This window comes from Carya illinoinensis, chromosome 9 (assembly GCF_018687715.1).
Source record: "Carya illinoinensis cultivar Pawnee chromosome 9, C.illinoinensisPawnee_v1, whole genome shotgun sequence".
NCBI lineage: Eukaryota > Viridiplantae > Streptophyta > Magnoliopsida > Fagales > Juglandaceae > Carya > Carya illinoinensis.
In genome coordinates this window covers 10,627,174-10,639,530 of record NC_056760.1, presented here as the reverse complement: position 1 = coordinate 10,639,530, position 12,357 = coordinate 10,627,174, and the positions used below count along the sequence as shown (strand labels likewise).

General features: G+C 38.8%; 2 protein-coding genes across 2 annotated transcripts; both read left to right on the top strand.

Moving 5' to 3' along the window:
* The first annotated feature begins 482 nt into the window (after positions 1 to 482).
* On the top strand, positions 483 to 7,706 carry LOC122276551 (aspartic proteinase-like). Its single transcript, XM_043086373.1, has 14 exons — positions 483 to 656; positions 1,581 to 1,958; positions 2,070 to 2,130; positions 2,699 to 2,793; positions 2,877 to 2,989; positions 3,080 to 3,248; positions 3,354 to 3,393; positions 3,532 to 3,596; positions 4,071 to 4,184; positions 4,587 to 4,651; positions 6,132 to 6,288; positions 6,372 to 6,491; positions 7,232 to 7,320; positions 7,453 to 7,706. The coding sequence occupies exons 2-14, from the start codon at positions 1,587 to 1,589 to the stop codon at positions 7,535 to 7,537; spliced, it is 1,545 nt and encodes a 514-aa protein (XP_042942307.1). The 5' UTR covers positions 483 to 656; positions 1,581 to 1,586; the 3' UTR covers positions 7,538 to 7,706.
* Positions 7,707 to 10,189: 2,483 nt separating this feature from the next.
* LOC122275309 (mitogen-activated protein kinase kinase kinase 18-like) lies at positions 10,190 to 12,021 on the top strand. Its single transcript, XM_043084316.1, has one exon. The coding sequence runs from the start codon at positions 10,603 to 10,605 to the stop codon at positions 11,998 to 12,000; it is 1,398 nt and encodes a 465-aa protein (XP_042940250.1). The 5' UTR covers positions 10,190 to 10,602; the 3' UTR covers positions 12,001 to 12,021.
* Positions 12,022 to 12,357: the final 336 nt, after the last annotated feature.

Here is a 12,357-nt window from a genome sequence, read left to right as displayed (position 1 = left end):
TATACGGTCGCACCTTGCACGTTCCCAAGTCACACTATATCCTCACTTCCAACAAATAAAAGGAAAAAATAAAGTAACACGTATCTCAAACTTCGCCAACGGGGCAAATGTGGGAGGTGTCGCGTGCCGAGTGTTTGCCAAACTGCATGCTTCGTTGCCACGTAAGCCTTCCGTTACAACCCCACCTCCCCAAACAACTCTATTCTATTCTCTATCCTACCGCATCAGACTTTACCACCAATCGTCATCTCGCACACCCCGATCTCTTTCCGTCTTGTCCACGATCAACGGTTTTAACTCCAGATCTCAGATTCAGCACTCTAAACGCGGGAGTATCTGATTAAAAAACCGTCATGCTCTTTTTCGGGCCAGTCGGAGAAACGGTTCCATCGTGGACCGAAATCCAACGGTTACAATCCCATCTCTGTCAGAAACTTCACGGAGAGGCACTCGTTCTTTGCGTTGCAGGAAAAGCCTGGAATTGCGCCTCCCTCTATATAAAGAGAGTAAAAGCATGGCTGGACCTGGTGGGTCTAACCCAGTGACAGGCAGTTTTTCCGTCCCTTTCTCTCGCCAAGTTTAAATCCCATCTTCGTTTCCCTTTCTCTTTTCTCTTTTCGTCAACTTTCCTCTCCTCTGCGTTTGCTAATACGGGAGTAATTCTTCTCTCTCTTTTGCTTTTATAATGTCTCAGATTATCATTCCATTGCTGTTTTACTTTTAATTGCTCAAAAATTATGCTGTTTCATCCATGCGAAGAAGGAAGCGATGGAAAATTGTTTCTGAAGCTTTTTTTCTTGGTTTTGATAGAAATGTTGGGTTGGACGATTATTTACTTGTTTTGTGGATTACTTTTCTGTATGACAATCGACGGTTTCAGTTTGTGGTTATTGTTCATTGACGCGTTCATGTTAGTGTTTGGAGTATTTGCATGCAAATTTTGCAATTTGTTTTGGTGATTGTGTTTTTTTGGTCGAAAGTACGGATTACTTGTAATGCCTGTCCTTATTAAGCTCTGGTTGGTTGGCGAGAAAACAGCGTAAAATCAAGATGAACGAAAATCTGAGTTTTATTTTATATTGTTGCTCAAGAGCTTTCGTCTGCAAACGCCGTAGTTTATAGAAGGTCTCTTCAACTCATTTAAACTAATATTGGATTAGGCTGTGTTTCTGGCTTCTTCTTTTTCATGTCGGATGACTTCCACTCCCCTACCCTTTTGAAGCAAGTAAACAGTAATCATGCTTGATTTGCTTACATTTCCTTATGGTTGGTTGCTCAGAATATTGCCGAAACGATAGAAATGCGGTTTAGAATCACTCTGTATTCTCTTTTATACTCTGGTTAACTAAGCTCAAATGTTAGTATCTGAAGCTAAAATATGTAACTGACCTTTAACTAAGACAATAATTCAGCAATGAAACACCTTTTCAGATGTTTTGTTTCTTTCGAAACAACTCACGCATTCTCCAAAGGGTTTTTGTTAACCCACATATTATATATTTATATATATATATGTCTGTTTGTTTTGGCCCATTAAGGCTTTTGCTAATCTTCATTATTTTTTCGTTGTGGACCAATAGGTAAACATGGGAACCAACTTGCAAGCAGTCGTGTTATCTCTGTTTATTTCGACCATGTTGTTTTCTCTGGTCACCTCTGCTTCCAACAATGGCTTTGTTAGGATTGGCTTGAAAAAGATGAAACTGGACAAAAACAACCGGTTGGCCTCACGGCTTGAGTCTAAGGAGGCAGAGTCTTTAAGAGCTTCTACAAGGAAGTATCATATCCCTAACAATCTCGGTGACTCTGAGGACACAGACATTGTTGTTTTAAAGAACTACTTGGATGCTCAGTACTATGGTGAGATTGGTATCGGTACTCCCCCTCAGAATTTCACTGTAATTTTTGACACTGGCAGCTCTAATCTGTGGGTGCCATCATCTAAGTGCTATCTCTCGGTGAGCTTCTATGCTCCAGTTTGTGTTGAATGATTGTCAAATGAAAATTATTGGCTGTATAGAAATTTTTATTCAAGGATATTGCTGATGTTTTTGCGTATATGGTTGCAGGTGCCATGTTTTTTCCATGCTAAGTACAAATCAAGCTATTCGAGCACCTACAAGAAAAATGGTTAGTTGTTGTGTCACCTAGGCTAAGTTTATTTCAGGTTATTGATTCAAAAACTAATTTTGAGTGGTATAAATTCGTTAATTTTATTTCTATGTTTATGTTGACTTATATGGGAGAGTGATATGAAGGTTCATACACATTAAGGTCTTTTGGAATCTAGTGGGATTTCTTAAATTTTTCCTGTTGTTTTGTTTTGGGGGACGTGGCGTGTTGAATTGTGACTTATTTTCTACCCACCCAACTAATCCTTCGCCAAATCTTGAGTGGCTGTGTGAGGTAGGAAGATTGCAGGAATGGTCTCTACTTCATTTTGTTCCAAGATGATTTTCTCTGAGATATTTTAGCGAAACAAGTGGTGTTTTTTTTTTTTCCTTGCTGGGATGGAGAACCCAGTCACCAATGAGCATTAAGTTCGTCATAAAACATGCATATCAGTACTTCTGTGATTTTTAGTTACAATGCCCACTTCATGATGTACATTTCCAAGGCATGTGTATTTGGGACATTGGCATGCGAACATTGCAATTATATATATGTCTTTAAACATCTGGTAATATTTATCGTGCAGGGACATCTGCTGCAATCCAATATGGTAGTGGAGCAATTTCTGGTTTCTTTAGCTATGACGAAGTCAAAGTTGGTGACCGAGTTGTGAAGGATCAGGTACCTTGAGCATCTTACCCTCAACATGCTTCTTCTGATAGTAGTTTGATCAGACTATACTGAATACTGTTTGGTCTCTTCAGGAATTTATTGAGGCAACTAGAGAGCCTAGTATTACTTTTTTAGTGGCAAAGTTTGATGGTATATTAGGACTTGGATTTCAAGAGATTTCAGTTGGGAATTCTGTTCCTCTGTGGTATGTGTGGTCATATTTAGTTTTGATTGGTCTTTTACTGAAAAAAGTTCTTAAGTTGCATGTGTGATGAGGCACTTGCTGGTCGTACAGGTACAACATGGTTGAACAGGGTCTTGTTCAAGAACAAGTCTTTTCATTCTGGCTCAACCGTAAAGCAGAGGACGAAGAAGGGGGTGAAATTGTCTTTGGTGGTGTAGATCCAAATCATTACAAGGGCGAGCACACTTATGTTCCTGTGACACGCAAAGGTTATTGGCAGGTAGGTTATCTAAAAACTTAATCTTTTGCCGTGGTTAGTGACTGTTCAATATTTTCTTTTTCTAATTATCTTCTCTATTTGATCACTGATATTTTATTTTGATAGTTTGACATGGGTGATGTTCTTATCAGTGATAAACCTACCGGTATGTTCTTTCACAATTCCAAGTACATGTTCTTATGAGGGAGAGAAGATAAAATTTGGAAATCTAGGGAAGATGTAAATATCACATCATTTGGGTCTTTTAATTTCGTGGGTCTAACTTTTCCATATTGCTATGCAGGATATTGTGCTGGTGGTTGTTCAGCTATTGCAGATTCTGGCACTTCCCTGCTGGCAGGTCCAACGGTATGAATTTTATCAATTTCTTCTTGATATGTTCAAAGTCGTTGTTTGCTTTGAGTTGAAATGGATTTTGTTTACTCAGTTTTGATGTAGGATGATAATATTTATGAAATTCAAGATGACAAATAATGGAAGCAAAATGAGAAGAGACATTTTATATATCTATTGCCGTACATGCATTATTTTGTGCTAAGCTTTGACCATTGAAAGTATAATTACTCTTGCAATGCTTTGGTGGCTTGTCTGTCACACTCTTATGTATCTCATTCCCATTTCTTTTATTTGATGGCTGGATTCTACATTTATTTCTGCCATTCATTTGTCTGTCTTAAAGGTTTGCAGGTGCACCTTACCTTTATATTATTAATCTTTGGCTTTGGCCATACATGCTTATCCTTTAAAAAATTCATTTGGCTGTGCTAAATGCATGTATTATAACGCATGCTTATTCTAGAAATATGGTGGTTTTTCTTGCAGACTGTGATTACTATGATAAATCAAGCAATTGGAGCTTCTGGAGTTGTTAGTCAGCAATGCAAGACAGTTGTTGAGCAGTATGGACAATCAATTATTGATTTGCTTGTAGCTGAGGTAAATACTTGCTTTTTATTAAATTTTAATTCATGTTTTTCCTGTCTGACTATATGCTTATGATCTTCTTATCCTTCTTCATACTGGGTGGGAAAGATTTAGGCTTAATTTGGATTCAGAAATGATTTATCTCATCTTATCTCATCATTACAACTTTTTTAAATTCACACACAAAATATAATAAACAATTCAACTTTTTCAAATTCCAAAACAATAACAATATTAAAAATAATATTTTAACAATATTTTATTCAACTTTCATATAAAACTATCTCATCTCATCTCATTATTCAAACTACACTTTATAGTTCTCAGCAAATCAAAGTACTTACCCCTTTGGAGACTGTTCATGTCGATGTCATTATTGGACTGATTTCTAGCTTTTTTATTTGTACATAACAGGTAAACCCAATGAAGATCTGCTCTCGGATTGGATTGTGCACCTTCGATGGTTCCCATGGTGTCAGGTAAAACTCAAATATTCTTATACTCATGTGGCCTCTTATCATTCTCTTTAGTTCCATATAATTACTTGATTTCTTGTTTTTGATAAGTAAACAAATTTTATTGATAAAAAAATAGGCATAGTCAGGTACAATACAAAAGTATGCCCTAATTATGTAGGCGCAATAGAGACAAGAAAATCATGTAGATCCAGGCCATTAAAGTCAACAGCAATGGCCCAAGTACATACAGTTCTAATAAAGAAAGCTTTTAGTTCCTCCACCGATCTCTCATTGTCTTCAAATGTCCGATCATTACACTCTTGCCACAAACACCACATGATGCATATAGGGACCATCTTCCACACAACTTTAATATGTTGAATGCCTTTTAGATTTGTCCAGCTGGCCAGAACTGCCACCATTGTCTTAGGCATAACCTAAGCCAAGTCTAGTTTACTGAACACCTCATTCCATAAACCTCTAGCTGTCTCACAGTGTAGTAGGAGATGGTTAACATATTCACTCCCATTCCTACACATGCAACACCAACTTGCAATGATCACCCTACATTTTCTCAAATTGTCGATTGTGAGGATCTTACCCAAGGAAGCTGTTCACACAAAGAATGTTGGTTTGGGAGATGCCTTATGTCTCCAAAGCCTTCTCCATGGAAACTAAATATTGGGCTCTTGTGTGATAGACTTGTTAAAAGAGCGAACTGAGAATGAACCTTTACCTGTAGGTATCCACCACAACATATCTTCTTGCAGGTAGCTCAGTTTTATGGAGTACAAAAGGCTGAAAAAGGCTTCAAAGCTACTCATTCCCCAATGTTGTACCACCCAACTAAAATTGATATTCCACTGGATTTGTTCGCCCAATATCACCATGACTTCAGCCACTGAAACATCTTTGGCACTTGCAACCCGGAAAAGTGAAGAAAATAAATCCATTAAGAGCACTATTACCACACCAACTATCACTCTAGAATCTAATCTTGGAGCCCTCTCCCAGACAAAATCTTGTGTTGAGTAAAGACCCCCCATCCTCTTCTTATGTGTTTCCACAACCCCACTCCATATGCCCCTCTCACTTCTTTAGTACATCATCCCCCCATAAGCCTCCATATTTGCTCTCAATCACCAACTTCCATAGCGCTTTTGATGCCATATTGTATCTCCACAACCATTTTCCAAGTAATGTTCGATTAAAAATTCTCATATTGTATCTTGTGCCGCCCCATCCTCTTCATTCTATTATCTGCTGTCGTGCTGTATTGTGCACCTTAGATGGTACCCATGTTGTTAGGTCAAGTCACAAGATTTTCTGTTGGCATTTTTATTGTGTTTTTTCATTCTCTTGTCATGCTTATAATTAATTATTACTAGTGTTGTCACCCTTTTTTTGGGGGCAACCCATGACACTTGATGATGTCCACATGAATAGTTACCTGAACGTAGTGGTTAGATTAACTTTTTGGTCTATGAATGTATTGATACAGTATGGGCATTGAGAGTGTCGTGGATCAGAGCAGTGGTAAAGTGTCTCATGGAATTCATGATGCCATGTGTCCTGCTTGTGAGATGGCTGTTGTATGGATGCAAAACCAGATAAAGCAGAATCAGACGCAAGATCACATCTTGGACTATGTCAATGAGGTGAAACACCTATGGTACCACAGTTGCTATATCTTAAAAACATTGCCTGCTTATGCTTGCTTGACCCTCTGATACTTTCACAGCTTTGTAACCGGATGCCAAGCCCTATGGGAGAGTCTGCTGTGGACTGTGGGCGTGTTTCTTCCATGCCGAGTGTTTCCTTCACAATTGGCAGAAAGATTTTTAAGCTTTCCCCTCAAGAGGTAAGATGTGATCCCAAACTATCCCGAACTTCTTTTGCTTTTTTAGAAGTTGCAATTTTGTTGGATTTTGAATTGGTCGTCTAATCAAGTAGTGTAGATCCGGTAGTGTTTTACCCTCATATGTTTGATATTACTCATCAGTTTGAAAGATGAATTTCAATATTAATAATAATATGGTGCATTTGACTTGATAGCATGGTTGCTACTGTTGTTCTTGTTTGTTTGCACCTTTGACCTGGAGATTATGTTTCTAGCACGAATAGACCACCTTTGATTTATGAACCTTTTATTTCTATTTGTTCGTCACTTCATCGCCAAAATAATTTGTTTGGCCTAAAGACTGCTGGATTTGGGTAACTAGCTTTCGGCCACAGCTAAGGGATTGCCCCCAAGGCATTCCCAAATGTAAGATCATTTTGGTTTTATCTGAGTCTTCGCTTTTGAGTGGTTTTGTTAAGCTAACAGATGGAAATTCAGAGTATGTCGAACTCCATAAATTCTAAGAGTTAATAATCACTAATTGCTTCTTATGTGGCTTTGTTTGCCTTCCACTTGTCCTGTTTCTGGTTCTGTAGCCTTTATCTGTTTTACACATAAATAGAACGATTAAGAGGCAAAAAACAAGAAGCATGCGTTGTTTAACATCAAATCCTTCTGTGTGTCAGCAGAAAAGAAAACTTCATTGATAAATAACTAGAATGTCATTGTACTGATTTCGACTTTGTGGATGGTGTCATCAGTACATACTTAAGGTGGGTGAGGGTTCTGCTGCTCAGTGCATCAGCGGCTTTACGGCTTTGGATGTTCCTCCTCCTCGTGGACCTCTCTGGTATTACCAATATTTTCAATCTCTTTCTTATCCTTTTATCTTTGTTTAAGTTACCATGATAAAGGATTTGCCCATTGGGGGATGCTTCTGGTTTGATGATTCTCACTGAAAATGGCACCTTTGCAATTGCAGGATCCTGGGGGATGTCTTCATGGGTCGCTACCATACCGTCTTTGATTATGGCAAACTGAGAGTTGGATTTGCAGAGGCAGCATGAAGAAGCTACTCCTGGCTATCATCTTTTCATTCCCTGTTTAATGTCTGCCTTCCATAAGCTTGACAAACTGAATTGATGGAATGTTAAGGTGCTTGTATATATATTCGCTTGTGTATTTGAATGGTTTAATATGTTTGTCATGGAATTTCATAATATCGTTTTGTTGATCCGGACTTTTCTAAATGCTTTCAAATAACTCCATTCCAAGACAAGATGAACATCAGAAATTCCTCTTCCTCACTCATGGGAGCTCTCCCTCCCTATACCTCTCTTACAAGACCAAACATCTCGCCCAGTCCTCTCTTCTTCCCTCTTGTTCTGTTTTTTTTTAGACGTTGGCTGATTTTGTGGTTGTGTTTCCTGGAGTTGAGGTTTAGATTTTATTGGCTTATACCATATAAGTATTTTATGTGAGTCACTAATTCACACTATTTTTCAATATATATATATATTTGAATTTGAAAACAATTGGTCCCCCAAGTAGAACTTCGTTTAGGACGCTTTAGGTTATGTCCGGCACAAAGCTTGCTAGGTGATGTTAAACTTTGTCCTTATATTTAATTGACGTGCTTGGAACAAGACTGGGTGCAAGCAAGCTTGGTGATCTCCGATTTGAATGCGTACGGGCATAGAAAGCATGCAGCAGCCCCTGTTATGAAACTTTAGTTGGTGATCTCCGATTTGAATGCGTACGGGCATGGAAAGCATGCAGCAGCCCCTCTGTTATGAAACTTTAGTTGTAAGGGTATAAATATAACGACCTCAATATCTAAAATTTAGCACTGTGATGAGCTGCATGCTTCTCAAAGCCTGAAAGTAACCATTTCTTTTTATTTCGTTTCCAATTTTTTTTAATATCCCAATAAATTAAATTAAATGTTGCATGATAAACTTTGGATGGTTTATCTATGTATCGACATAGCCCATATGTTCTCCTAATTAGTTTTTGTATTTAATTAAAAGCCTTGGTGCTGTTATATACATATATGAATCCAATATATGCATAAGTTGATTACCAAACACCACCGCCCCCCCCCCCCCCCCCAAAAAAAAAAAAAAAAAAACTTTGGATTTGAGTGTTTGGTGTTATGATTCTAAGATCTTCTGTAACGTGGGTCAGTGAGATAGTTTAGACCGCGTCAACCTTCTGAGACACTGCATCAATCTTGCCATTTTTCTAGTCAGCGAGCGCTCATGCTTCTTTATTATTATAAGACACAGAAGGCATGTTTTGACGTCTTATTCGAACCCACGCTTACAACGCCGACTAAATGTTTGAAAGCTCTCTTTGATATTAAAAAAAAAAAAAAAAAAAAAGAAACTTTAATATTAAAGAGATTTTATAAAAATAAATTATTTTTATTATAAAATAAATTTAATATATTCTATAAAATTTAATTAATTTATAAATTTATTTTGATGATCTCAAGCTCACATCCCGTGGTAATATACAGCACGCCTGGTAATCTACGTCTACTGCACTCAGTGAGTGATCAGTCATCAGAGCCGAAATTCAGTGCTTTGTATGAAAGACGCGGGTCCCAAAAAGCTTTTGCCGAAAGCTTATACATCAGAGATGTTATCTGAAGAAAAGAGATTTCAGCGATTGGGTTGCTTGAGAGGGGAATAACGTCATAGATACCACAGATGCTATTGCTGCCACCAAAGCTTCAAACCCATCTTTTTTTGACAAAAGCTTAAAACCCATCTAAGACCGAGCTGTGCTGAGAAAAGTACTAATTCTACATCTAAAAAAACAGATAGATGCACAGTGTGGGATGGATGGACGGGTTGGTGTGAGAATGTGAGCTTTTTGGGTTGGGCAGTTTTGGCTTTTACCTTTTCAACTAAATTCCATTGGAAATCCTCTTACTTTTTAGAGTCGTTTACACAAAGCCTACTCTTTTGTCCTTTCGTAGTTTGGCCTTTCCTTCGTTTCTTTTTGGAAACTTCACCTACAAGTCCAAAGTAATCTTAGTAACCAAGTATACACCTTATACCTTAATCCTAAACAATTTTCTCACACACGTACCTTTTAAATATGCTTCTGAAATGTCTAATCAAGATTAACCATCTAACATAAGTAAAACAAATAGTTACCCCCCCTTTTTCCCATTGGTTTGTTCGTCTAAATCTAAAGAAGTACACAAAATCATATAATTATTTCTCCAGTACATGTCAGCGAAATGATTGAGTCAGTCTTTGTAACTCGGCATCAAAATTTCAGCTTTTTAGTAGACGATTCAGCTGGAGTTCTTAACACAGCATGAATCTTGACATATATAGTAATACCAGATACATTCCATCTAGCTAGTTTCTTGCAACATGGTGCTCTTGAGTCGAAATGTCCAAAAATAACAAAAGGGTTTGGATTGTTAATATTTTTTATCTTTTTTTCCAGATGATGAATCTACATGCATGCATAAGAATCAGATGTGGCCGCCATCTTGTAAAGGAGCAAAAATATCGAACTGACATAAACTAGTTGAGATGGCAAGCAGCTTCTCGTCCAAGGAAAACCCAGGCTAGTTTGGTACAGAAAACCACACATTATATTTACTTTAGGTACAACTTTGTCTTTATGCTTGATTATTGCTAAAGGGTTGGCTTTATTTTAGTTGTATTTGGAGCACCAACTTCCACGAAGTCAAATCACTTTTAAAAACTAACCAAACATTGGAATATCCCATTATACAATGATCCCCATCCATTGTATCCATGCTCGTGCTCATCCATAAGACCTATATTTTGTATATCACAGCACTCTTCGCGTGAGCACGTGACGACATGTGCACCGCATAATTCATAGCTAAGCTATCTAACCGCCGACCAAAGTTTTCATCCTTTCTCCTTTTGCCACGTGGAACCCACGAAGTGGCTTCTTGCATTAAGCCAACCATACCAAACCAAAGTTGCAAGACTTTGTATGTATATATATATATATATATTATACACATTTTGAATCCCCCCAACCAAACAAAACAGACGTATATACCAAACTGCCTGTTCGCCAAAGCCTTCAGAACCTCTTATACCCTCCTAGCTCAGGTTGCTCAGCTCTCCATATGGCCTGGACCAGGGGCCAAACCATCGGCCGGGGCTCTTTTGCCACGGTCTCGATTGCCACCGTTCATGGGTCGGGCCAAGTTCTTGCCGTCAAGTCGACGGAGCTCACTCAATCAGAATTCCTCCAAAGGGAACAAAAAACTCTTTCTACATTAAACTGCCCTCAAATTGTAGCATACAAGGGATGCGACATTACACTCGAAAATGGTAGGCTTCTGTACAATGTTCTCATGGAATATGCACCCCACGGCACCCTTGCCGATTCAATTCACAACCAAGGTGGTTGCCTAGACGAGGCCTCGATCCAAGCTTTCACTCGCAGCATTGTGTTGGGGCTTCAATGCCTTCACTCGAATGGTATAGTGCATTGTGACATCAAGTGTCACAATATTTTGGTCACGCATGAGGGGGTGAAGATTGCTGATTTGGGCTGTGCTAGGCGGCTTGATGACGTGTCAGACGACGACTTGGTAATTGCCGGCACACCCGTCTTCATGGCACCTGAGGTGGCGCGTGGAGAGAAACAGGGGTTCCCTGCAGATGTGTGGGCTCTAGGATGCACTATGATCGAGATGGCTACCGGGCGGTCACCTTGGCCGGAGATTTCAGACCCGGTATCTGCCCTTTACCGAATTGGGTACTCGGGTGATGTCCCGGAGGTTCCTAGCTTGATGTCAAAGCAAGCAAAGGATTTCTTGGACAAGTGCTTGAAGAGAGACCCAGTTGAGAGGTGGTCAGCCAGTGAACTTCTAAGTCACGCTTTCCTTGAAGAGACCATTTCTCTTTCAAAAGAAGTTAGTGTTTTTAATTCGGATACTCCAACAAGTGTACTGCATCAAGGCTTTTGGGACCCAATTGGGGAGGTAGATGCAACCAACCCGACCAGTAAAATTCCTTTAAGTTCTCCCAGGGAAAGAATCCGGCAATTAAGTGAAATCAGCACGGCATCGTCTCAAAGAATGCCTGATTGGGTGTGGGATGAACATTGGATTACGGTAAGAAGCAATAGTAGCAAACAGCCAGAGATGTTCTACAGCAGCCAGGAATATGATTTGTTTTACGCCAATGAGCTCAGCACAACAGCTGGTGGGATATGCCAGTCTTGGGTCGGTCAGGGCAAGGAGTGGGTACATTTCAACGAGCCCACGAGGACTGGTGGAAAAGAGTCATGTAATATTAGTAATACTAACAGTAATTATAGTAGCAATAGCAGCAATGTTATAGGAATGTGGAGAGGAGTAAGAAGAAGAAGGTCTCTTATATGGCCCATGAATGTGAAAAGGATGCCTTTAAATGTGATATGGATAGCATTATGGGGAAAGAATAATATGGACATCTTTTTCTGCAAGAATACTTTATTGTTTCTTTCTTTCTTAATTGATTTCAGAACAGTATGACCCAGATCCATCCCTGTCAAATTTGAGCCAAGGAAGCAAATTGGCTTGGCTTATGTGATTAATTAGTTTATAGGGCTCTTGAAGAGAAAACCCAATTAGTTGACAACACAGGCTTTAGCTACAGGTCAGAAACCATAAACTCAACTGCTCAAAAAGGCTTTTTATAATCTATACTTTTTATAAATAAATAAACAAAAACAATTTAGCCCCCCGAAAAAAAAATTTATAATTTTTCCCCCCAGATAAAAATATCTGATTACGACCTAACTTGGACCAGACAAAGTACCAAAAACTCTGCAGTCATGAAATTCAAGCTAGTAGATTGTATGGTCATTTTAACAAGGAGGCTGCCACATA

Excerpts from the sequence above, each read along its gene's own strand:
- LOC122276551 (XM_043086373.1), top strand. The coding sequence starts at position 1,587 with ATGGGAACCAACTTGCAAGCAGTCGTGTTATCTCTGTTTATTTCGACC. Across the intron at positions 1,959-2,069 it reads CATCTAAGTGCTATCTCTCG|GTGCCATGTTTTTTCCATGC; the intron begins GTGAGCTTCTAT and ends ATATGGTTGCAG. Across the intron at positions 3,394-3,531 it reads TATCAGTGATAAACCTACCG|GATATTGTGCTGGTGGTTGT; the intron begins GTATGTTCTTTC and ends ATTGCTATGCAG.
- LOC122275309 (XM_043084316.1), top strand. The coding sequence starts at position 10,603 with ATGGCCTGGACCAGGGGCCAAACCATCGGCCGGGGCTCTTTTGCCACG.